Genomic DNA, 26,566 nt, shown 5'->3' with positions numbered 1-26,566 from the left:
TTCTTTGGCTTTGAAACATCCACTCCCTTAGACGTGCTAGAACTGGAATCGTAGCAGTGTGAGCCCAGATGGCAATTTTCATCTTAGGATGGCACAGAGGCCTCTTCCCAGACACCCAGGACGGGCTACCTTATGTGCCAGGCACTGGCAAAGTGCCAGGAGAGAAGGGAGTGGCTGGAGGGGTGTGCCTAGTTTTAAAGAGGAAAGAAAGTGCTAGAGATGACCCCAATACAAAGCATCTGGGGCAAACTTTCTCACTTCTCAAGAGTGTGAACAGCAGAAAGTCCAGGAGAAAGTCAAAAGTGAACATCGAGGGAGACAAGTTTAGGTTTTCACGTGTGCTCTGAAAAATAATACTAGAAAACAAAACCCATATACACATAAAACGAGATGGAAAAAACATGTATTTAGATGCATAACCTGCAAAGACGAGGAAGAGATATAACAACAGCTGCTTTGGGCGGGGAGGGGTGTTGAATGTGTGTTTTTCTCCAAAACATCCTGACTGTCAGAATAAAATTAGAATATCTGGCCATTGCCCGAGAGACCTGCCTGGACTTTCTTGGGGGTTTTACAAGAGAATTTTAGGTTTTGGGTGCCCGCCTGAAAACTCGAGTTGATCACGAAGACACATTCTTAAGCGACTTTCTCCTGGAACAAATTCCTCTTTAACGGGGATGGGATTATTTCTAATTCGCAGCTCCAATCGCAACGTCATTAAAGGCTGCGTTCAGCGTCTGGAGCTCCAAACCTTTGTCACGAATGGGAAGGTGGAGGAAAGAAAGGGGCTTGTGCAACCAAAGAGCCGCTTAGGTCAGCCTCGCGGGTCCTCCCCGCCAGGGCCGAGTGGAGCCGCGGCTGCATTAGCCCGCTAGGTGCAACGCACTAGATGCAATGCACGATCTGCAGCGCTGCTGCAGCAGGAGACGCTGCTACGGCGGCAGAGGTGGTGCGAACCTCCCGCTCCCGTGCCGCACCCACAAGCGCTGGGGGTGGCGGGGAGGCTGAGGGGAGTTGGTAACAGCATCGCCATGGCAACAGTGACGTCCTTTTACCCTGGATCTAATTGGAGGAAACCCCGTGGCCGAAGCCGCAGCCTGCCGGCCAACCGAACTTGCCCAAGCCGACCCACCCTCCTAGCCTCCGCTTCCCCTCCCGCCCCGCCCTCTTTGCCCCCTTCCGCGCGCTCAGCCTTCATTGGCCAGCCGCGGAGCCGGAGGCGGGACTCCCGGGAGCAGCTCGGCGCGTCATTGGGCGACAGGAGCGAGGGCCGCGGCGCGGCGCCCCGCCCCTCGGCTCCGGGGTAGGCTGAGACGGGAGGGTCCTCGGCTAAAGCCCAAAGCGGATCAAAGTGGTGGGACTCGCGCCGCGGCCGCGGAGACGTGAAGGTGAGCGCCGCGGTCGCCCCGGGTCGTCCCCGGTGGCCGGGCCCGAGGGCAGGGCGGGAGGCCGGCCCCGCGAGAGTGGGCGGCCTCGACGCCGCGCTCCTCGGGTCGGCTCTGGCGGCAAGGTGTGGGCCAACGGCCGCTTCCATCTTGGGCCGGGCGGGCGCGGGCGCGGGCGCGGCCCTGCCTCCCCCCACCCCCGAGCCGCGCGGGCCGCCTCCGCCTCCGCGGGGGGCGCCCCTCGGCCTCCCGGGCGCCGGCGGGGAGCGTGGGCGGGGGAGGGAAATTCAACTGGGCGGCGCGTGCGGGGACGGACAAAAGGGGCGGCGGGGCGGGCGGCCCGGGGCGGCGGGCGCATTGTCTGAGGGCGCCGCCCCCGCCTCTCCGCCCGCAGGCCGTCCGCACGCCTCCTCGCGATCCGGGTCGGTGCTCGCCCTCGCTCTCCTCTCCGCGTCCCCATGGAGAAGACGGAGCTGATCCAGAAGGCGAAGCTGGCCGAGCAGGCCGAGCGCTACGACGACATGGCCACCTGCATGAAGGCCGTGACGGAGCAGGGCGCCGAGCTGTCCAACGAGGAGCGCAACCTGCTCTCGGTGGCCTACAAGAACGTGGTCGGGGGCCGCAGGTCCGCCTGGCGGGTCATCTCGAGCATCGAGCAGAAAACCGACACCTCGGACAAGAAGTTGCAGCTGATTAAGGACTATCGGGAGAAAGTGGAGTCCGAGCTGAGGTCCATCTGCACCACGGTGCTGGTGAGTCCGCGCTCGTGCGCGCTCGTCCGAGCTGCGCAGGAGGGAAGGGGTGGCGGGAGCCGGTCCTTTTGTGTGTGAAAGCCTTTCATTGAGAATTTCACGGGGACGGGGAAAGAAACGTGGGCCGGGGCTTGCCTGATTGTCTGCGGACGCGTGGACGGTTGGAGATGTGGTTGTTTCGCTTCGTGAGACTCAAAAAGCTGCTTTTCCAGGGCGGGGTGGTGGTGGTGGTGGTGGTGGTGGGGAAGCAGATCTCTGCCCAGGTGATGGGCTGCTCCCGAACCGTGCAACTTTGAAACATCCAAGTAGGTCTGTGCAAGACTGAACATCATTTTCATCCGCGGGCTGAGATCTCGGAAGCCTTGAAATGTGCGGCATCAGCTCGCAGGCTCCAGCCTTTTCGAACGAACGTGCAGGCACCTTTTCGATAGAGACACTTCTGCGTGGAATAGGTTTTCCTCGCAAAGCTAGTAACGGGAATTTGTACTTCAGAAATCTGAACAGGTAGCTCATCTTTCAAGCAAGAGTATCCGTGGAGCTTTTCCGTACTAAAAAAAAAAAAAAAATCAGTGGAGGGGGTGGCGAGAGTTCTAGTTCTGTAGCTGAAAAAGGTACAGATAAATCTAAAGGACAGAGTGTCCTGATAAATTTCAGTATCTGGTAACATTTTCTTGCTATTACTTAGTTACACTTAAACGCTAATGTATCAAATCAAATTCGTTTCTGGAGCAGGCAAGAAAGCTTTCCAGGTTTCAAACTGTCCAGTCTTAGCAAGGGTGGCTATTGGGTGGAGTAGGTAACTGCTCTGATTCACTCTTATTAGTGAGAACATTTTTAGCTTTGTCATGGCATTGGATCTTTTGATCGGTAACAAGTTTTTAAATTTTAAATGCTATCATCATATCCCGGAGTGTTATTCTTAAGTACCACTTTTACAAAAGGCCTACTGAATTTTGATGTTTTAGGAGGGCTTGAAAGGCAAGCATGCTAGATTGGTGATTATTCAGGAAGGAATAGAAGAGAAAATGCCTCTTTCCTTCCCGACCTTCCTTTCCCTGCCCCATCAGATAGGTGCGGCAGGAAAATTTTTTCTTTTCCTTTTTTTTTTTTTTTAGTTCTTGAAGGTAGTTTTATAATACAAAGAATGAGTGATCTGGTCTGAATCATGGCTACCGGAGATAGGAGGTAAAGCGGCAATGCGGAGAGTGTACTTTATGTTGTATTTATAGGTTTCTTTAGCTTCCACTCCCTGCCTGGCATTGAGGAGGCACTTTGAAAGCTTTTTGAACTGAATTGCTGCCACTTGGCTTCAAGAAATTTCCCAACTTGAAAGTGATGGCAGACTTAAATAGCATATGGTAATGGTTATTGACAACATAGACTTTATTATCAAGGGAAGACTCGTACAAATTCCATATGTTAAGGAGAAGTTTTTTTGTGTGTGTATGTGTAGTAGTTTGGTGGCTCTCACGGCATTGTTTCATCCTCTTTCTGTTCAGTTATTACTTTGCGTTTTGTTACTTACCTTGCAGCAATTCAGAATTACCACAGAGCTTTTCCTGTTTTCCAAAAAGCAAGTGAACTCTGGGTCAAAGGAATATTTGTTTTATTTTATGGTTCTTAGAAATTTAGTTTTTATGATGGCATGAGGAGAAAAGAGTTTTGCTTTGTTGACAAGTGACTTGAAAGAGACACTAAGTATTCTAGACTTTCATACAGATCATTTCAATAGGAGAGAACCCCTGAAATGAGGACAATTTTTTTAATATACCAAGTGAAATAAAGTTTAGTTTGATTAGTTGGAGACACCAGGGTGTAAGTAAAGTGTTTTTTTTCTTTTTAACAAAATTGCTTAAGTAACTAATTAGATTTGATGGCCAGGCTATAAAGAAATCCTACGAAAGCCCATCTTCAAGTTGGCAACTGTATTTGAGAGCTTTGGTATGTGCATGGCACTTTGCTAAGCAGTATGGGGAGGAACAAGACTAGGAACCATAGATTTTCTTCCTCTAATCATTTGTAATAAGGAGTGCATGTGAGAAATACCCAAATGTATAATTTCCGTAAGTTGGTTATGAACAAAAAATGCTGTGTGGTTCAAAGGAAACGGAAACCCCAGGAAAGGCTTTACAAAAGCGTGGTTTTTGGAATGAGCTCTGATGGAGGAGAATCAAGAAAGCGAGGTAGAAATCATTTAAGAGAATGTCAGAGTGAAATTTCTTCATTTGGTTGACCAGGGAGGCATCAAAGGTTTTTGAATGGCGTACATGTGGCAGCATCTAGAATTCATGATTTGAGTGCTAATTACCAGCTTGTAATCTGAACTGACAGATGAGGAGGAAGTGATAAACTAGTGAGCAAGAGTCTGATGATTGATAAGTTAGTAATTTAATGCAGAGTCTACCAAAATAATGAGGAAAAAAGAGTGAAACATGAGATTTCTGAACGTGGGTGCTAAAATGAAATTTCCTCTTTTTTCCTTTGGTGAACAAGAAGATGAATTTGGTGTGGAGAAAAATTAAGTGAAACTGACTTGTTATAGAAGACTAGTAAAAGAGTAACCTGAAGGGTAGACAAAACTTTAGTTCTAAATAGAGATTCTTAAGCTCTTGGCTCCTTTATAGAGTAGCAGGTTGGGGTGAAACTATTTGGACTATTTACTCAAAATGACCATGATGTACAGCGCTTAACTCTTGATAATCACTCTATTGAGAGAGGACACTGAACTGGGGAGGCAGGAAAAAAAATTTAAATCCAAATGAGTAATTGTAAGAGCAAAGGAGGGTAAGAGGGCCCAAATGGCCAAGACCAAACTCTTCATAGTATCTTAAAAGAGGTTAGAGATTTCACCTGTTACTGGTGTCTCAGTGTTATTTGTGAAACCAGAGGGTTGGGCTTAGTTTTGAGTCCCTTTTCATTCTCATTTTTGGGGACTAGAAAGTTCTCTAGGACCTAGCCATTCAACCTCTGTTCTGACATTCTCCCAACTCTAGAGTCCAGGTTGAAGAACGTGTCATTGACAGTGTATGAAACGTTGGAAAACTAACAACAGTGTGGAAATGGTTTCAGGAGGAGATGATGCATGAGTTGTTGGTTTATTGGGAGTAGCAAAGTTTAATCAAGAAAGATTAATAAGTTACATGACAACCAGGCAATGTAAATAGCATATTTAGGGTATATGGGAGTCATTAAGAACTTAGGTGTGAGGTAAGGGCAAATCAAAGAAACCAAAAGGTTCACTAGAGCCTTCTGAGACTTGGGAACGAAATCTGTCATTTGCGAAGTCAGTGACCTTGGAGTAAGAACAAGACACTTAGAGAATGTACACATGATAATTTCTGTCACAGGCAACCCCATGTTATCCTTGGGTGTTGATGGTCTTTTAGTAGACTAATCTTAATAATCTGCTTCGGTATAAAATATAAATGTCTAAAACTAAGGTGTATATAAATAAGAATCACTTGAAACGGGATATAGAAACAAAGTTGTCTGTGTCCATGTGCAAAAGCAAGTGACTTTAATTTTAATTCAGTAATATGGTTGAATTTAGTTAAAGAGTTCTAAAATAATCTTTTACTGAAAATGTGTCTTGTGTTATTATTTTGAAGTAAGACTGATATGTTACTCTTGATACTTAATGTAGTTTTATTTACATAATGGAAAAATTATGGGCTGTGGAATCATAGGTACTGTTTTTTGAATAATTGCACCATAGCATTACAGTTTTGTGACCATGAACAAGTTTCTTAAATCTCTTGACCTGTTTCTTCATCTATAAATTGGTGATGATGGTGCCTGCCTTAATAGGCTTGTAGTTAAAATAATATCAAATAACTGATATTTATTGGGCATTTACTATACACTAAGTACTGTTTTAAGCATTTTATACTCCCTTTGTTCCTGTAAAGTTAAGTTGATAGTATTATTTCTGTTTTAAAGTTGAGAGCACTGAGGCATAAGGAAGTTAAAGAACTTGGTCAGTATCACAAAACTAGTAAATGGTAGAGCGGGGACTTGAACCCTAGTGGTAGGACTCCAGATGAGATTAAATAAAACCTGTTTAGTGCTAAATACAGGGTAGCTGACTGAAGATTACAGTGTGAATCTCTGTTTTGAGGAATTTGTACAGTTTAGTATAAGCCACTATGTCTGTACGTTGTGAAGGAAGAAAGATAGGTCTGTAGTGGACAAAACTCCAGTCTATAATTTTGAAGCCCTCCTCTTACACAGGATATTGCAATAAAATTCTAAAACTTCTTGACTCTTGCCTTTAAATTGTTAACTCCTTGAAGCCAAGAGTTGTTTTTGAATAGTGAGATGGATTAGAATGCTGTGTATTCAGACATACAAGTGTAAAGTTAAATCAGTGGTTCTCAACCAGGGTGAATTTACGCGCACACACACCCCTTCTTGGGTACATTTAGCAAATTCTGGAGACAGTTTTTGCTTGTCAAGAATGGGAAGGGAGGGGTGCTACTAACATACGGTGAGTTAGAGGCCTGAATGCTGCTAAGCATCATATGCACAGGAAGATCCACAACAACAAAGAATTTCCCAGCCCAAAGTGTCAGTAATGCCAGCGTTGAGAAACTGGGCTGGAACATGAATAAAGTGAACAATATTAAGTTGTACTGGATTGTATAAGGCCTCTCTTTGGGTTTTTATTAACATTGACATCTTGTCAGAACCCTTTGTCTAGACTTCAGTCCATTTTTTTTCCCTTGTTAATATCATGTGTGTACTATTTTGACTCTATAGTTCACTTTTCTGGAACTTAATCATTGAGTCCTGTATTTTCAAGGATGTACATCATGGTTGCCTCCAAAGCTCTAAGCTTTGCTCTTTGAAAAACTTGGCACAGAGAAAAAAGATGCAACTGAAATTATAGTGAAATTTATTAGGAATAGGTGATTAAAATTGATGAACAGCAAATATTCCTCTCTCATTCATAACTGCCATGTATGCTAGTGTATATGTATATATACAGTTACGCATATGTGCATATGCATATGTGGTTCCGGGCTTTAAATCCTTGGTGTGTGTTTATTTGAATGTTGCATAATTATACTAATGCCCTATTGAACATTTAGGTTGTAAACAGTTTTTCTCTATTACAGGCAACACTGGGAAGGACATCTTTGCTGGATGCTAAATGCTAGGAAGTGAAATTTCCAAATCAAAAGATGGGCTTATCTTTTTTCCACATAGCCCTCAGAAAAGATTGTATGCATTTACGCTGTCACCAGCAATTGTTGAGAATGGCCATTTCCCCTTATACTCTCCAAGACAGATAGGTTTTTGAGGATAACCAAAATCTAGTGACTGGAAGAGTTCAAATTTTACCTCCTTGTTCAGTTTTGAAGGTAATGAGGACTGCCTTTGTTCTCAGAAAGGGCTAGTTACCAGACTTTTTTTTTAAGTCTCATGTACAGTTTCACTTCTAAAATGGTACCATAGCATGGGATTAGTTAATTTAGGATGCTTAACAACTGGGTGATCGGCTTGATCATATTGATGTTCTTAGGTGATATTTCTCAATACCAGGTTTTGTGTTTAAGTTCCTTCAGAGGAAGAACAGAATATATCTTTTTCCTGTTGACTCTAGGTAGTAAGGAGGGGTGGTAGAGAAGACCTCATTTAAAAGATAGGAAGAGGGCAGCCCCAGTGGCACAGCGGTTTAGCACCGCCTGCAGCTCAGGGCGGCGTGATCCTGGAGACCCTGGATGAGTCCCACATTAGGCTCTCTGCATGGAGCCTGCTTCTCCCTCTGCCTGTGTCTCTGCCCCCCCCCCCCCGCCCCGTCTCTATGAATAAATAAATAAAATCTTTAAAAAAATAAATAAAAATAAAAGATAGGAAGAGAAGAAAAATTAAAGTTCATTCACTGCTACTTAAACTCTTAATCCATAGGTAAAGCAATGATGAAGGTTTCTTAAATCCTTCATGATAAATAATATGACCAAATTTAAAAACATTTTTTACATATTGAAGTATTTCAAAACAAAATGATGGTGATGGTATCTAGGACTTCAAAATAATGAGTGAAGACATAAATGAAACAGGAGAGTTCATGAATCAATATAGATGCAGCTGGCTTTAATGGGAATCCATTATACTATTTTCTCTGTTGTGTATGTTTGAAATTTTCTGTAATTAAAAAGGGTTTTTTCCTCCTAGAAATTCCACTCCTAGGTATTTACACAAGAAGAATGAAAATGTAAGTCCAGAAAAAGACCTAAAAAAGAATGTTTATATTAACAGTTCTATTCTAAGAGCAAAAAACTGGCAAGAGTCCATTAACGGTAAAGTGGGTAAACTGTGGTGTACTCATACAATGGAATACTATGTAGCAATAAAAATGAATGGAATGTTGCTATACACTACAAGATAGTTTAATTTCAAAAACATGCTAAGTAAAGGAAGATTTACCAAAAAGTACATCATGTAATCCCATTTATATGAAATTCTAGAACAAGCAGTAGTAGTCTGTGGGTGAAAAGTCAGAATAGTGGCCTCTGTGGGGATGGAGGCAGAGATGGACTTGACTGGAGGGAACTTTCTGTAGTGATTGTAACGTTCTTTATGTTGGTATGGGTTTGAGTTCCACGGGTATATGCATTTGTGAAAACTCACCAAATGTACACCTAACATTTATGCATTTCATCGTACGTAAATTTTGTTTCAAAAGTAAGGAAAACTAGTGATGCACGTACTGGTGTCTTCAGTTTACGTAGAAACTGTCCATTAATAGAAATGGATGGGTATGTGATAAAGCAAATATGGCAAAAGGTTAATGGTAAAATCTGGGTAGTGGGTATAGGGATGTTCGCTGTAGTTGGTAGTTGTTGTGAACTAGGGGTATGATATTTTACACTGCTGTGGTTGAATGGGACACCTGGGTGGCTCAGTGGTTGAGCGTCTGTCTTCAGCTCACAGCATGATCCCAGCGTCCTGGGATCAAGTCCCACATCAGGCTTGCTGCAGGGAGCCTGCTCTTTCCTCTGCCTATATCTCTGCCTCTCTCTATGTGTCTCTCATGAATAAATAAATACGATTTTAAAAAAGTAAAAATAAAACCTATGGCAAGAAAAACTGAAACCTAGGTCTTACTGCTGTCAAGGTATGAGCAGGTATGGAAAGGTATCAGTATCCACCTCAGAAAGGACTGATAGACTTGGCATCAGGTGAGCTTTTGTTTTTGTTTGGTGATGAATATTAATTAGATTGATGGAGTTATGATGTACAGTGGAAGACTTACATAATTGACCAATACTCTAGGGCAGTGTTTTTTTTTGTTTTTGTTTTTGTTTTTGTTTTTGTTTTTTTGTCTTTTGTCTTTGTTTTTAGTAAACTCTTTGTCCAATATGGAGCTCAAACTCACTACCCCAAGATGAAGTGTCTCATGCTCTACCAACTGAGCCAGCCAACCGTACCGCTAGGGCAGTAGTTTTCAAACTTCTTGGACTCTGGACATCTTTGCAAACCTAAACATATTGTGGAACCCAAAAGCTTTTGTTCATGTATATTATACCCGTAGGTGTTTACATTATTAGAAATTAAAAGTGAGAATTTTGTAATCCATTTAGAGTGCATTTGGAATAATAAACTCATTAGAAATAGTGTGTGGTTTTAAAAATTGTGATGTGTGCCTGGGTGGCTCAGTGGTTGAGCATCTGCCTTCCACTCAGGGTGTGATCCCAAAGTCCAGAGATGGAGTCCCACATCAGGTTCCCTGCGGGGAGCCTGCTTCTCTAACTTTGCCTATATCTCTGCTTCTCTCTCTGTGTCTGTCATGAATAAATAAATAAAATCTTTAAAAATAATTAAAATAAATAAAAATTGTGGTGGAATATATCTGACATAAAATTTACTATTTTAAGTGTACAGTTCCGGGATCCCTGGGTGGCTCAGTGGTTTAGCGCGTGCCTTTGGCCCCAGGGCATGATCCTGGAGACTGGGATCGAGTCCCATGTCTCCCATGTCATGGGGCTCCCTGGATGGAACCTGCTTCTCCCTCTGCCTGTGTCTCTGTCTCTCTCTCTCTCTCTCTGTCTCTCATTAATAAATAAAATCTTAAAAAAAATATTTAAGTGTACAGTTCTAGGGCATGAAGTATGTTTACTTTGTGCAACCATCACCATCATCCATCTCCAGAACTTTTTCATCTTCTCCAACTGAACTCCTTTATTCTTCTCTTCTGGGTATCACCATTCTACTTTCCGTCTCTAAATTTGACTACTCTAGAGACCTCCCTCATATAAGTGGAATTACAAATAGTGGCATCACTTTGTTATGTCTATTGTAGTATCACATCTCTTAGAGCTGCTGGAAAACCCTACTCAACCTTTTTTTTTTTTTTTTTTAACCCTACTCATCTTAAGAGTGACCATGAAAAAGCAAAATAGCATCTTAGTATTGTAAAAATGATTTGACTTTGTGCTCCTTCCCCAAAGAGTGGAAGGGGGACTACTAAAGGCCCCCAGACTGCACTTCGAAAATTACTAATACCCTGGGGAGATTCTGCTTTGAAGCTTGATAATCATCACTATGATCATCACTGGGTGATCGAGCAGTTTTCTGAGTAGTTGTCATTCATATATGGTGATAATGAAATTTGTAAAACCTTCCCCTCCCTTCTCATTGTCTCATCCCTTCATCCCTTAAATTATTTTAGGAATATAGGTTTTAGGAATTATTTCAGGAAGGGGCTCAGACTTGGTAACCAAGAAAAAGGAAAAGTCGGTTTTAGATAATTGAGTAATAAAGAGCCCCTATTCTTGAAGAAAAGAAAAAAAAAAAAAAAGAATGGTGTGTTGGAATGACTTCTGCTTACTTAAATTGAGAATGGTAATGTAAGGCTAAGATGATATCTCTTTTCACTCATGAATTCCCAACCCAAAAGCAGAATTAGTATGAATGAAATATGTAGGTTTAGCTAACTGCAAACTTGTGCAGTTAGGTTTGAAAGTTACACAGCTTTTGGAGATAGGTTAGATGTTAGCCAGCATGGTTGAAGTACCTCAGTGAAACTTGTCTACACACAGATCTTCAGTATCCATTTCACAGTTCTTCTATTCACATGACCTGTATTCTATGATCTTTCTGTCCTCTGGACCTTTTACTCCAGTTGGATTTAGTACTAAACTTGTATGTTATCCTTAGTTTACTGACTTTCAACTTTGACTGTGAATGTTCTCCTGTATGTTTGCATAGACTTTACTTGGAGAAATGGGGAAATAGTGGTACAAGTAGTAAGAACATAACTATAAGGATTTCTATAAATTTAATGTAAATGCTTTTTCTTAAAGGACAATCTTAGATTGCTGTTTTTAAATGTCCGGGTAACTATGGGAAATAAGGACATGAAAATGCTTAAATTAATGTTACTGATGTTCAGATTAGACTTTTTACTGGCCAAGTTATTCTTGCTGGTGTTTCTCATCTAGTATTAGTCTAGTATTAGTACTTCCACTTTCCCCCTTATTTTGCTTATTCCACCAAACAGATGAGAAAAATTTTGCTCTTTTAAGAACTACAGTGAAAAAAAAGAACAAAAAAAAAAAGAACTACAGTGTTAGATACCTGCTGTTAGCTCGCGGGGTGTTCTGATCTTTCAGCTTGGTACTGTTTCCAAGTGTTTAACTATATTGTATTTATTTATTTAAGGATTTTTTTAAAGTACTCTCTACACCCAGTGTGGGGCTCAAACCCACAACCCTGAGATCAAGAGTCGCACACTCTACCATCTGAGCCAGCCAGGCACCCCAGGAATATATTTTTTAAATCTTCCATGCATGTGTTGTCCTCTCATAATTCTGATGGACTATTGAAGAGGTTAGAAAGGTTACAGTGTTTACACATCCTTTAATCAGAAAATGCTTTACATTATTTGGAGGCTGATGACAGAGACCAGATAATTTGTTTCTTGGTGATGTCAAAAACTTATGAGTTTGGCAGGATCGATTATCCAGTTAATATAATCATGCTATATGAATGTTATTTTTAATGTAAATTAGGTTTTACCGCATTTAATTTTTTTTAATACATTTAAACATCCAGGGACTGCCATTTAAAATGGGAAATGGTGCACTATGTTTTAGTGACTTCAAATTGAGATGGGAGCCTTTATAAAACTACTGGTGGTTCCCAGAAAATTTTTTTTCCTCCTCCTTCCCCATACCTGCCAAGAGATTTGAAGTAGAAGAAAAATTGGGGACCATTTAATTAGAGAAATTATTAGGAGAATAACAACTTCAGTAGATGGGGGAAGGAGGTAGAGGTAGTGTGTGTTGGCTGGGCTGGATGGCTAAGTTTAAGAGTAAAAATATTTAAATGGCAGTATTTATTTGTTTGGCAAATTTCTTTTGTTTATCCAAGTTTGCATTTCATTTATTTTACACAGAGATAAGGCTATGTCAAGAAAATGACATTTATTTTTATATTATTTTTATTATGATTTATCTTTAATTTATTGCTGTGTTTAAATAGTGCAAAAAAAAAAAAGGCACATGGCTGGCTCAGTTGGAGGAGTATACAACCCTCAATCTGGGGGATTGAGTTCGAGCCTCAACTGGATGTAGAGATTACTTAAAATCTTTTGTTTTGTTTTTAAGATTTTATTTATCTGAGCGAGGGAGAGGGAGAAGGAGGCCCTTCGCTGAGCAGGGAGCCTGACTCTATCCTGGGACCCAGGATCATGCCCAAGCTGAAGGCAGACAGTTAACTGGCTGAGCCACTCAGGTGCCCCCAAATAAAATCTTTTTTAAAATAAATTAATATATAGTCCAGAGTAACCTGGTGCAGTTTGAATAACCCAGCAGGTAGAAGTGAGGGCTATACTTCTGTGTTATTTATAACCAGCTGTACATTTTTAGGAAGAAAAAGACTGGTGATCCTCTTTCTGCGGATGTCAAAAAAAAAAAAAAAACAAACCACTTAAATGATCCATTTTTGAGACAGACTTCTGAGAATTTCTAGTTTTAATCTAAATGGCCTGGCAGATGTTTATAAAACTTATTTCAGCTATTGATAGAACTAGTTTCCTATCAGTTTTCTTTCAAGATTTCAAAGCAGAATATCTAGCCCCCAAATCTGTTGAGTCTTTGGGGGACCTGCTAAGAATTGTTAGTATAGGTTCTCAAATATTTTTCCATAGGAGGTACCTGGCTGGCTGCCCCACGTTGGGCGTAGAACTTATTTAAAAACAATAAAATAAAACAAATATTTATCCATAGGATATAGTTCTATCTTTCCTGCGGTAGAATTTATAATTAGAGAGTTATGGGGAAAATAGGATTAAAGGGGTGGATGGAGTTTAAAAATTAATCTCTCAAACTCTGAATGTTTTTCATTTAACAAGTGGTCTCTGATCATCTGATCTTGTGTGCTGTTATTCTGTTTATAAATATTTTCTAAAATAAAAAGTCAAGGCACTCAATTTTAGTGATATTTTACATATATTTTAAAGTCCTAGTATTGAGTGCTATACAGATAATTTCCTTTTTTTCCTCTTTTTCCTGTAAAGAAACTTAATAATCTTCCTCTGGTTTCAAAGAAATGCTTGCAAAGTAATTTGTTTTAGTTACAGATACTATCTATATTAGAGAAGCTTTCTATCTTTTTTCACTGTCTTTATTTAATGACTTGGAATATCAGTCATATTTATCTTTTTTTTTTTAATTAATTTCCATGCCCAGCATAGGGCTCGAACTCACAAGCTAGAGATCCAGAGTCTCATACACTACTGACTGAGCCAGCCAGATGTCCCCATATGTATCTTTTAATTACATATAACTCAAGTTGTTTTTAGTATATTCACAAAATTGTGCAGCACACTACAATCTAATTCCGAATGTTTTCATCACCACAGAAAGAAATCCCATGCATATTAGCAGTTATTCCTCAGTCCCACTTCCCCCATCCCCAACAACTACTGATTGACTGTCTCTGTAGATGTGCCTATTGTGGACATTTCATCATACACATGGAGTCCTACAGTCTATGACCATTTGCGTCTGGCTTCTTTGACTTAGCGTAATGTCTTAAAGGTTCATCCGTTACTTCTTAATGGCTGAATAATATTCCATTGTATGGATGTACCACATTTTTTATCCAGTTCTCTGTTTATGGACATTTGGGTTACTTCCATCTTTCGACTATTTCAAATAATGCTACTGTGAGCATTCATGTATGCTTTTTTTTGAGTTTTTTCTTAAAAATGTTATTTGTTTATTTTAGAGAGAAAGTGAGTATATGAGTGGGGGGGAAGGGCAGAGAGAATCTCCAGCAGACTCCCTCCTGAGCATGGAGTCCGATGTGGGGGTCCATCCCACGACTCATGAGATCGTGACCTGAGCCAAAACCAAGGCTTAACTGAGCCACCCAGATGCCCCTGAGGTATTATTTTTAAGTAATCTTTATACCCCATGTGAGACTCAAACTCACAACCTCTACATGAAGAGTCACGTGCTATACCAACTGAGCCAGCCAGGGGCTCCCCATGTACATGTTTTTGTGTGGACAAATGTTTTTGTTTCTCTTGGTTATATCCCTGGGTTGTATGATAACGGTAACACTGTTTAACCATTTGAGAAACTGCTATAGTGCCACAGTGGCTGCACCATTTTAAATTTCCACTAGACTTTTTTTTTTTTTTGATAGACTTTCAAGTATATACATCCTCGCCAACAGTCCTAGTACGTATGAAGTACTATCCCATTGTGTTTTTGATTTGCATTTTCTAGATGATTAATGGGTGTTGTGTATATTTTCATGTGCTCACTGCCCATTTATCTGTCTTTGGGAGAATTGTCAATTCAAATCCTTGCTCATTTTTTAACTGGATTGTCGTTGTTGAGTTGTAATAGTATTTTATATATTCTGAATACTGTACCTTTATCAGTTATATAATTCACTTCTATAGTCTCCCATTCTATAGGTGGTCTTTCATGTGCTTGATAGTGTCCTTTGAAACACAGAAGTTGTTAATTTTGATAAATATTTGAAACACAAATAATTTTGTTTTCTTAGGTTGCTTGTGCTCTTCCCCCTGTGTAAGAATGTGTTATATTGTTAATACACATTTTCTTTCTCACCCAGCCTAATAATGAGGCCCAATTCCATACTCTCTGGAGTTTACCTGTGTCCTGAGTTCCTCAAGTAACTGCCCCTAAAATAAATTGTAACCAATTCACATCGGTACTGGTAAGCTTTAAGGATATGTAAGAATAAGGACTTTATCTTTCTTTTGTCCTCTCTATACTTTAAGCACTACTATATTTTTCAAAGTTATTTTTTGTACTGTGTCCAGTTCAGTTGAATATAATCAGTAAGCCATATAAATAAACCATTTAGTTTCAAATGCAGAATAATCTTCTTACCACAGTCTCTTAAATTCCTATTGACTCTGTTCTTCCCTTTGTGCCCTGTCACAGACCTCATAGACTAGAGCACTGTATATATATAAATATATATATAAATATATATATAAATATATATAAATATATATAAAAATATATATATATATAAATATATATATATAAATATATATAGCCGCAGAGATAAACGTAGATGGCATGGGTTAGCCATAGAGGGAAAAATTAGTCTGCAAATAATTTATAGTTTCTGTGATGTAGAAATGGCTTAATCCAATCTGTTACAGACTTACAGAAGACAAAGTTCATATGAAAGTATACTGGTGTCTTTGCTAGTGTATGCTATTATCTTTTTTTAGTAGTTTTCCTAGGATATCTCAAAACTTGACCCATATACTAAGTTAGCAAGGAAGTTTTGACCTGTTTTTAATCAATAGAACATACTTTCTATTAGGTACCAGGATGTCTGTCAGGACCAAACTTAAAAATTGACTTCCTGTTTTGTTTGGGTTTTTTTCCTTTTAAGGAAAACTCTGTTTTCTCACTACCATTTTTCTTTTACTTTGCAAATCAGTGGCTAGAGTTTTTTCTGGATACCGGTAAATTTTAGTTTCTCTGAGGGGGAGGAAATAGACACTGGTGTTAGCCTTGGTTCTTTTGGTAGCACTGATCTGTAAATGTTGGCATATTGTGGTTGTGTGTGTGTAATTGTTTTTTATGCAGATTGACAAATTTGGAAAGTAGTGTTAGTCAGTTGGACGTATTAAACTGTCATTCCAAACCTGTATATCTTGGCCAGAGAGTTTGAGAATCTTTGAACAGAAGGTATAAAATTCCTCTCTTTGCTGTTATGGCCACTCAGTATCCCGCTGCTAAAATATGAAGATACATAACAGACAGATAAAGGACTGGGCATTACATTTGTTTCCAATAATAATACCTGGAATTGGTTCAGCTGCTTTGTGTGAATTGAGGGTACAAAGACCATGATTTTCTTTGATACTGGCTATGGCCATTCATAGACACTCTGATATTTGTTAGAGGCTAAAACTTTCTGTTATGTGTCTTTACCACTGTAGTCATAACAGCTCTGTAGCTGAGTTGGAAGATAGGGTGAACATTCTTACATGTGAGCATTTTATTGGTTTTGGGTTTTCTAAAGTACTAATTATTTAGGGGAACAGAGGGGGTGAACTGTGTTCACCAAAAAGCCATCTTGGCCCCTTAAAAAGCACCATTGTCCTATAGCAGGTGTTGATAACAATACTACTGTCATTGGTAATCATTTTTCCCCACTAATGGGTTGGTGGTGGCTACAGATCTTATGGACCAAGAGAAGGAATTTAGAAATATTTGGGACAGAGAGATAGATTAAACTTACTCTCTTTTTAGTGAGAGCCCTGGATTTTTTTTTTCCTGCCCTTCCCCTCTAATTTATCCCTTTTAGCTCTTTACTTTCTTTTGCACACAAAAATAACCGCTTGATTGTATGGACTTATTTGACTTACTTCTTACTTTTATTGTAACTACAGTGGCACATATCCCTTTGGGTCTAAAGAATCCATATTAATTCTCTAACCATGATGATAATTCATTATAACAAAGTAATCATATTAATATTGATTGGTCAATTTGACAAATATCCCAACCAGTGTTGGGTTTTAAGTCTTTGTTACTTTTAGAATTATGTTTCAAAAGTTTGAATATATGGTGGTTTTTAGCCTAACACTAATATCAGTTCTTTCTCCCAAGAATGCATATGCACATTCATGAGTGCCCTGGAGTTGTATGAATTTTAATAAATAGTGACTATTGTGGGGCACCTGGGTGGCTCCGAGGCCAAGCATCTGCCTTCGGCTCAGGTTGTAACCCTCCACTCCTGGGTGGAGTCCTGCATCAAGCTCCCCGCAAGGAGGCTGCTTCTCCATCCATCCACCTATGTCTCGCCTCTCTCTGTGTCTCTCATGAATAAATACATAAAATCTTAAAACACATACACACACACACAACTATTGTTATCATGGTCTAATAATACTTTATCAGGGATTTCCCCACTGTGTTTTTTTCCCCACATTAAAAAAACAAAACAAAACAAAACAAAAAAACAATAGCGTACATTTACAGTCCAGGGTTTGTCCCATTGGTGTTTTGGGCTCCATGTCTAATTTGCTGGCACATTGAGAGTGGAACTGCAAGATTATAAATTGATCAGAGAATAATGGTCTTGTGTTTATTGCCTATGGACAGATTTACAGGGAGAACCGATTTTAGCATTTGGAAATTGGTGAGCGGAGAAATCCAACATAAGGCAATAGTTGGATGATTTTTTTTTTTTTAAATTTATTTATGATAGTCACACAGAGAGAGAGAGAGAGGCAGAGACACAGGCAGAGGGAGAAGCAGGCTCCATGCACCGGGAGCCCAATGTGGGATTCGATCCCGGGTCTCCAGGATCGCGCCCTGGGCCAAAGGCAGGCGCTAAACCGCTGCGCCACCCAGGGATCCCATGGATGATCTTAATGACTAGTTTGACACCTGCTGCATCCAGCCTTTGTATAGGTGCTTTGCTGTTGAAAGACTGTGTTCATGGACCGAGTACCCTCTCCTCTTAATAGTGTTAGAGATTACTCAGTGTTTCTGCTTTTTCACCTTCTCCCCAGTACCTGCTGTATTGCCAGCTTCTAACATAATGATTGCCAGTATGTTTTGCTTCAGGTATTTGGGAGACACCCCATTTTTGCTCCATGCTCTTCCTGCTGTTGAAGGAATGGTGATGATAGAAATAAGATTGGACATCAGTCACTCAGAACAGTGCTTCCCTAATGTTTTTGTGTTATGGCACACAACTATGTTTATATGATATACTGGGGAAAGTGAATTTTTCTCCCAGCTTCATCCTGTTGCTGTGATGGCAGAGGGGATCAATATCTTGTTACCATTTATATTAGTTAGAAGCTATAGGTTAGAGTCTGATTCTGGAGGATGGTGAATGCTAGGCTTATAAATTTATTCTTTCTTTAACAGGCCATTGGGATTTTTGAGCAGGAGATTATTAATACCCAGAATGGAATTTAAGGTTAATCTGGCAGCAGGGTATAAAATGGATTAGAAAAAGAAGAACCCTAAAGCCTGGTAGATCAGTTAGGTGATTGGATTAGTTAAGGTGAAATGATATGGTTAACTCGGGTAATAGGAGTAGGAATGAGACTGAGAAGATGGATCTGCATACTATTATAGACGCAGAATCAGTTGAGCTTGTCATCTGGTGACTGTAGGATGGGAAAAGGAGAGTAAAAGTCAAAGGCAATGCTGATGGCTTTGGGTAGCTAGGAGAGGGAAGAGGATGGTGTAATAATTAGTAGAAATATGGAATATAAGTATAGAAACAGCTTTGGAAATAAATTCATTTCTGTTGAAGGCACTTGAGATTTGGTAGAAACTCATTTACAAATATATGAGGATACTCAACCATACAACACTACAGAGAGGTTGAGAGTGTGAATGGGCTGCTGGCAGGGCTGTATTACTACCTGCATGAGTTTAGTCCACTTTATTTTTTTCTAAATGATTATATTTATTTGAGAGAGAGAGAATGAACAGGGGGGAGAGGGAGAAGCAGGCCACATGGGGCTCAATCCCAAGACCTTGGGATCATGACCTGGCCCAAAATGGACTGAGCCACCCAGGCGTCCTGTCGAGTGCATTATAAGAGTATGGCCTTTAGCCTTGTGAACTCAGACACACTGAGGGGGAACCCTTTTTCAGGGATAGATCCCGGCAATCAAGTTCATGTGACTGGGGATACCTGGGTGGCTTAGTGGTTGAATGTCTGCCTTTGGCTCAGGTTGTGATCCTGGGATCAAATCTCACATTGAGCCTGCTTTACCCTCTGCTTATGTCTCTGCCTCTCTGTGTGTCTCTCAGGAATTTAAAAAAAAATTTTTAAAGTTCATGTGGTGTATAAAACCAAGAACATTATTCATTTATAGTGAGGAATAACTAGCACAGATTGCAGTACTTGCGTTGGCATGACCAGTATGTTCTCTTTCAGTAGGCAGAGACTCACGTAGAAATGAAGTCATCATCAGGAAATTGTTTAGTAAATGTGACCTTATAATGAGGAATTCTGTTGCTGTTCAATGGTATAATGGCCATCATCTCCACAGCAGGGCATGGATTTTTCAGTGGGTTGATTGTCTATGATTTATACTCCTTAGGCTATATATTGGATTGTTTTCTTCATTCTTTTTTCTTTCCACGTCTCTGTTCTTTTGACTGACTCATCCTTATTTTTAAAGTTTATCTTCCATTATGTCAAATTATAGTCTTGCATTTTTATTAATTTGCTATACAAAGCATTATATATCAAATCTAGACAACCCTTTTCCTTCAGTGGTTTATAGTTAAGGAGAGAGGAGATCTATGTTCCCAAAGTATACCATGCTTATTTATTTGTCTGAGGTTTCCTTTTTTTTTTTTTTTTTTTTTAATTTTTATTTATTTATTATAGTCACAGAGAGAGAGAGGGGCAGAGACACAGGCAGAGGGAGAAGCAGGCTCCATGCACCGGGAGCCCGACGTGGGATTCGATCCCGGGTCTCCAGGATCGCGCCCTGGGCCAAAGGCAGGCGCCAAACCGCTGCGCCACCCAGGGATCCCTTGTCTGAGGTTTCCAAATGAAATCTTGACTTGGATAAAACTACATTCACGGGTTTGGGTGACTAAATATCAGAGGGCTAGGGGAGTAAGGCCAAAGGAAACATCAGGATGACACCCTGGTTTCTAACTAGGGCATTTGCTTTTCCTAAGAAAATGGAGTAGGGGTGGGGGGAGAATCAACAGATTGTGTTTACAAGGCAAATTTAATTTTTTCTTACGGGGTTTAAAGTCCCAATGGCCCATCCAGAGGTTTCTGTGTGTGCGCACATGTGTGTGCATGTAGAACACTAAGTCTGATATGTAAGAGAAAGATATATGTGGTGGTGTATGCTTGATGACGTTTATGTACCAAGCAGTATTCTGAGCAATTTGAATTAACTTACTTGATCTTCATGACAACCCAGTGAAGAAACAGAGATTGGCATCAACTGTTTGATGGATGAGTAAACTGAGGTACAGAGCTGTAAAAGTAAATTACCCAAATAGGCAAGGGGCAAATTTGTGAGTCATTAGCTTGTAGATCTTGGTTAAAGTCATGCCAATAAATAGCTCAAATGAACCCACACCTTCTCAGTTACCTTAAAATGAACTATTGAATGTTTGAGATCTAGATGATTCTGATGAAATATTTTTTCCTGGTAGCAAATTTCATAGTTAGTCATCAGATTTTAGAAAGTATAGTCATAAAGGCAGACACTTGTTGAAAAAATACTTAACTATACTTAAAAATGTAGAAATTTTTCTTTTTTCTTTTTTTTCTTTTTTTTTGAAATTTTTCTAAAAAGAGTTGGGAGACCCATGTCCTTTTTATGGCCTCAGTTCTTTGCACCTACTAAGTATGAAAGAACTCTGTGTTGCTAAGTAATCTGAAATATTATCCTTTGCAAACCTGATGTATCACACCTGTGCTGTTATTTAGCATCTTATACTAATTCTGGTTACAGTTTTAGGAACCAGTTTTAGGAGAGTGGAAACTTCACAGATTAAGACCAAGGAATTTTTCAATTACTTGAAATTTCAGTTACTGTAATTACTCTAATGGATGGCTTCTCTTTTATTCCATTACTTTTCTTTCCCACTCTTAAAAGGGTTATTTCAGTAAAGGTCTGAGTGGGAACTTTATCTTTGGATAGATTATTTATTTTGCATCTGCTTATATATGGTACTTCTGTTGGTTTAAGGAATTGCAGTCAACAGGTGTTTTTCTCAGCACCTCAAAGAGACTTGTTTTCTGATGAAAAATCATCTGTCAGGATCCCTGGGTGGCTCAGCCGTTTAGCGCCTGCCTTTGGCCCAGGGCGTGATCCTGGAGTCTCAGGATCGATTCCCGCATCAGGCTCCCTGCCTTGAGCCTGCTTCTCCTCCCTCTCCCTGTGTCTCTGCCTTTCTCTCTCTCTTTCTCTCTCTCTCTCATGAATGAATAAATAAAATCCTTAAAAAAAATAAAAATAAAAAAAATAAAAAATAAAAAATAAAATCTTTAAAAAAAAAAAGATAAATCATCTGTCGGGCATACTTACTGTCTCTTCCTTTATAGGTAACATGTCATTTCTCTGGTTGCTTTTTTTTTTTTTTTTTCCTATGGTTGCTTTTAAGAATTTTCTTGTCTTTGGCATTCTTCGTTTTTACCATGATGGTCTAGGTATGAATTTATTTTTATTTTCTTTTGCTTAGGATTCAGTGTGCTTTTCTCATCTGAAGATGATTATTGTCTTTTATACTAATATTGGGAGAGTCTCAGCCTTATTCCTGAATATCCTGAATATCATCTCTTCCTCATTCTTTCTCTTCTCTCTGGAATTCCAATCACATATTATCCTAAACATTTTTATTTAATGTATTTACTTTTTTTTTTTTAAGAGCAAGGGGAAGAGGAAGAGAGCGAATCTTTAAGCAGACTCCATGCCCAGCTTGGAGCCTGATGAAGAGGTTGATCTCATGACCCCAAGATTGTGACTGAGCCACCCAGGCACCCCTAAACATATTTTAGGCCTCTCTATTTGCATCCTTAGATTTACACATAATTTTTTCATCTTGATTTGTTTTGCATTCTGATTAGTTTCTTAAAATCCATTTTACTGATTTTCTCTTTTTTAATTGTAAAAACTTTTCCCTTTCTCCCCTCAATTCAGGCTGCCTTTTCTTAATTTATTGTACCCTGTACTTCCCCCTAATTTCTGTTTCCTCCCCCCCCCCCCAACCTTTTTGGTTATTTTAATCAAGTAAAAGTTTCAAACTTCTACAAAAATAGAGAATGTTCTAAATAACTCATTACCCAACTTCAGCAATTATGAATTCTGTTTTGTTTATATACTTGTTTATATACCCACCAGAAATAGTTCACCCTCCCCCCCGCCCCCTTTTAAAGATTTTATTTATTTATGAGAGACACAGAGAGAGAGAGAGAGAGAGAGAGAGAGAGGCAGAGACATAGGCAGAGGGAGAAGCAGGCTCCATGCAGGGAGCCCAATGTGGGACTCGATCCCAGGACTCCAGTATCACACCCTGGACCAAAGGCAGGCGCCAAACCGCTGAGCCACCCAGGTATCCGCCCTTCCACCCCTTTTGAAGCTAGTCCTGGGCAGCATCATTTATTTTATCCATAACTATTAAGATGTATATCTTTAATCATTTTTAACAAACTTATTTTATGTTTTATTACACACTTTTTTTTTAAGTTCTTGGATACTAACTGTCCCTTGTTTGTGTGCTGATCTTTCATAATGGTGGATTTGTTCCTTGAGTAGTTTTGTCATTTTTAATATGAATGTAGCTTTTTCTATGGAACTTATGTATGCCTTGGATTGGAAGTGTCTTTATAGTGGTTTTGGTGATTTGTTTCTGCTGGGCACACTGAACTTTGACCCATTTTTACATACATTTTCAGCTTGTGGATTCATACATTGTGTATGAAATAAAAATCTAAATAGCACTTGCACAGAACATGGATTCGGATTTTAGTTTTTTATGGGAGACTGTACCCACCCACCACACAAGCCCAAGGAATTGCTTTCTTGCTACTTCTCAGCAACAGCAGGCAGTTTTTCTATGGCCCCTACTACCTGCCCACACCACTGTCACTGTGTTATAAACTTTACTTTTCGTTTCATCTTCCTATCCAGCACAAGATACCCCTTTTTTCTTTTGGAGTTCTGTTGTAGTTTTTCTATTTTATTTGCTTCTATTTAGCATTTTGATTATTTTTAGAAGGGAAAGTCTGCCCAGTCTTACTGTATTTCCAGAATCAGAAAGTCTTGTTTTTGTCCATCTATTTTAAGGTAGTGAGTCACAAATTTCTTAAGTACTTCATACTAAGAGTGTATGTTTCTGTATGTGCATTTTAATTTGATGTACTGCTGTTCAGGTAACATTTAAGATGTATTACCATTTGATATGGTCAGGTAGACCATATCATTAAACACATTCAGACTTGTATTTTAACTAGAAGTCTTCTGTTTGTGTATTTTATTTGTGCTAAAGTTGAATAGTCACATTAACTTGTACTTCTCATATTGGTCAGAAATGTTGGTAGTATTACATGATTTAATATAATAAAAAATATTAACAAATGCCATTTAATTGCCAGTCTTTACATGAAATTTATATAAGATACATCTGGGAAATGAACTCATATCATTAACTTATAAAGAGTTTCTACAAATCAATTTAGGAAAATGGCAAAGGTTATAAATACAGTGTAGAAAAAATCTCTGACTTCATTGATAATAAAAGCTACAAGCAAAATACTCTGATATTTTTCCCTGGCTAGACTGGAAAAGAGAAAAAATGTTTGATAAGACTCTTGAATTCAGAGGATGTTGAGAAATATGAACATTCATAACATTGCTAGTGGGATTATAAATTGAAGTGGCCTCCAGGAAGGACAGTTTAACATTCTATCCTAAGGATAAAATGCACATTTGGTACATTGTTGGAAATATCAAAAGATTTGAAGCAACTTAAATGTTTATCAGCGGAGACTATTTAAACAATTATAGTATGCCCATTTGGTGGACTACAGTGCAGTGTTCCATATACAAAGAGGCAGTTATAAATAAATGGATATGGAATGATCTCAGAGGGGTTATTATATGGAAAAGGCAAGGTATAGAACAATGTATAGTGTGGTGACATGAGGGGGGGGGACATGGATTTTAAGTGTATAAAATATCTGGAAAAATGTACAAGAAACTAGTAATGATGGTTGCCTTGAAGGAGAGGAAGAACTGGATGGCTAAGAACCTGAGGAAAGGAGAGAAACTATCGCTTTAGAAATTTCTGTGATGGACTTGTATTATTTTAATGGAAACCAGAGTCTTTCTTTGTGTCAAGAGAAGATACAGATGAAGGAAGAATCCTTCCCCTAAGTCTAAAGATTTTATTTGCGAGAGAGTGTGTGCGTGCACACAGATGTGTGCCGCGTGGTGGGGGGTGGGGGCGGAGGGAGAGGGATAAGCAGACTGCCCTGAGCACAAAGCCCAATGCAGGGCTCCCCTATTATTCTTTCAGATAACCCCATCTATGTGATTAGTATTTTATGTGTCCTTAACTAAATGAAAATGAATTAGTAGGTATTTTAAATATGTTAATGTGATATACATTAAGACTTAAGGAGAAATAAAAGTAATTTGTAGTAAAACAGTATGTATTTCCATATATAAATGTTCACATGTCTAAAGTATAAAGCATAATGTAGCCAAATGTTTGCCCCTAAGAATCACCATGAATGCAAGAACCTTCAAATACAGACTTCCACAGTCTGTACAAGATTAAGATTCTCTTCCTGTTTCTCCTCTCTTTCCCTCTTAAACATACGCACGTGCTCTCATGCTCTCTCACGCAAAATAAATAAAAATAAATAAATAGATCTTTAAAAAAATAATAAAATAGAAGCTGTTCAGGGTAGCTCAGTTAAGTGTCTGATTCTTGATTTCTGCTCAGGTTATGATCTCATCAGGGTTGTGAGATCGAGGCCCAGGTCAGGCTCTGCACTCCGCAGGCAGTCTGCTTTATCTCCCTCTGTGCCCCCCCCCCCCCGCCCCCGCCTCCCCGGCAATAAGTAAGTCTTTTTAAAGAAGCAATAATAAGGGCAGCCCCGGTGGCTCAGCGGTTTAGCACCACTTTCGGTCCAGGGCATGATCCTAGAGACCTGGGATGGAGTTCCATGTCGGGCTCCCTGCATGGAGCCTCTCTCTCTCTCTCTCTCTCTCTCTCTCTCTCTCATATGAATAGATGAATAAAATCTTAAAAAGCAATAATAAAAATATAAAGATGTTCAGGGAAAGAACTGCTGTTAGGGGACGCCTGGGTGGCCCAGGGGTTGGGCACCTGCCTTGGGCTCAGGGCATGATCCTGGTTCTGGGATCGAGTTCCACACTGGGCTTCCTGCATGGAGCCTGCTTCTCCCTCTGCTTGTGCCTCTCTCTGTGTGTCTCTCATAAATAAATAAAATATTTTTTTTAAAAAAAGAACTACTGTTAGTAACATGACCTCACTTATTTCTCAGTACGTGCCTAAAAATTTTAGCGCCTTTTATGCAAATGTTAAATGGTACGGCAAGAAGTTTAATTCCTTATCTTTCAGTATTGAAATAATGCTCTGAATTATGACTCATGCCTTATCTTCAGGATGATTATATATCTTCCGAATTGGGATACTTACTAAGAATGAGAGAGCGCATAGAGTCACTCTACTTCTCTGGTATAATTTATTGTTAAAATGTGTGTTTGCTTGTAGAGGTTTGGGATTTGATACAGGCTTAAGTAAAGGAAGTAAGGAACCTGAATAGGCTTTGCAACTTGAGTTTGAGCTCTAACTGATCTCATCTGTCATGTTTTGTCAGCTAAATCACACAGCCTATGGGATCCCTTATGCTGGTCATTGGCCTCTATCTATGAAAATTTTTACTTCGTTCCTTCATTTTTTAGTTGGGCACCAGAGCTGGAGTTTCAAGACTTAGATTCCAAGTCTCTTAGTTCTAAATCAGTAAACATTTTAAAATAGTGCAAGGGCAATTCACTGTTCAAGGCACTCATTTTATTAAGAGTAGAAAATACTTCCATTGATTGATGATGTAATATATGATCAACACTTGGATTGTGTTACAGGTAATGTTACTGACTCCTTGATTAAGGCAACAAATCCTTTATGAGATTCAGCCCTAGCTGCTTTAATTGTAATAGAATGGTAATTTCTAAGAATAGAAGGTCTTTGGATTTTTTTTTTTTTTTTAAGATTTTATCTATTTATTCATGAGAGACACAGAAGGCAGAGACACAGGCAGGCTCCCTCCAGGGAGCCCAATGTGGGATTCAGTCCTGGAACTCTGGGATCACACCTTGAGCCCAAGGCAGACGCTCAATCACTGAGCCACCCAGGCATCCCAAATAAAATCTTT

General features: G+C 39.6%; 1 protein-coding gene across 1 annotated transcript in view; it reads left to right on the top strand.

Annotated features, from left to right (window-relative positions):
- The first annotated feature begins 1,231 nt into the window (after positions 1–1,231).
- YWHAQ (tyrosine 3-monooxygenase/tryptophan 5-monooxygenase activation protein theta) overlaps positions 1,232–26,566 on the top strand; it is a 37,406-nt gene continuing 12,071 nt past the window's right edge. The window contains exons 1-2 of the mRNA XM_025454691.3: positions 1,232–1,388; positions 1,780–2,137. Of these exons, the coding sequence (XP_025310476.1) occupies positions 1,844–2,137 (294 nt within the window). The 5' untranslated portion in view covers positions 1,232–1,388; positions 1,780–1,843. The remainder of the gene's footprint in view (positions 1,389–1,779; positions 2,138–26,566) is intronic.

Source organism: Canis lupus, chromosome 17 (genome assembly GCF_003254725.2).
Source record: "Canis lupus dingo isolate Sandy chromosome 17, ASM325472v2, whole genome shotgun sequence".
NCBI lineage: Eukaryota > Metazoa > Chordata > Mammalia > Carnivora > Canidae > Canis > Canis lupus.
The sequence above is the reverse complement of the archived record's forward strand: the minus strand, read 5'-3'. Positions and strand labels throughout refer to the sequence as shown.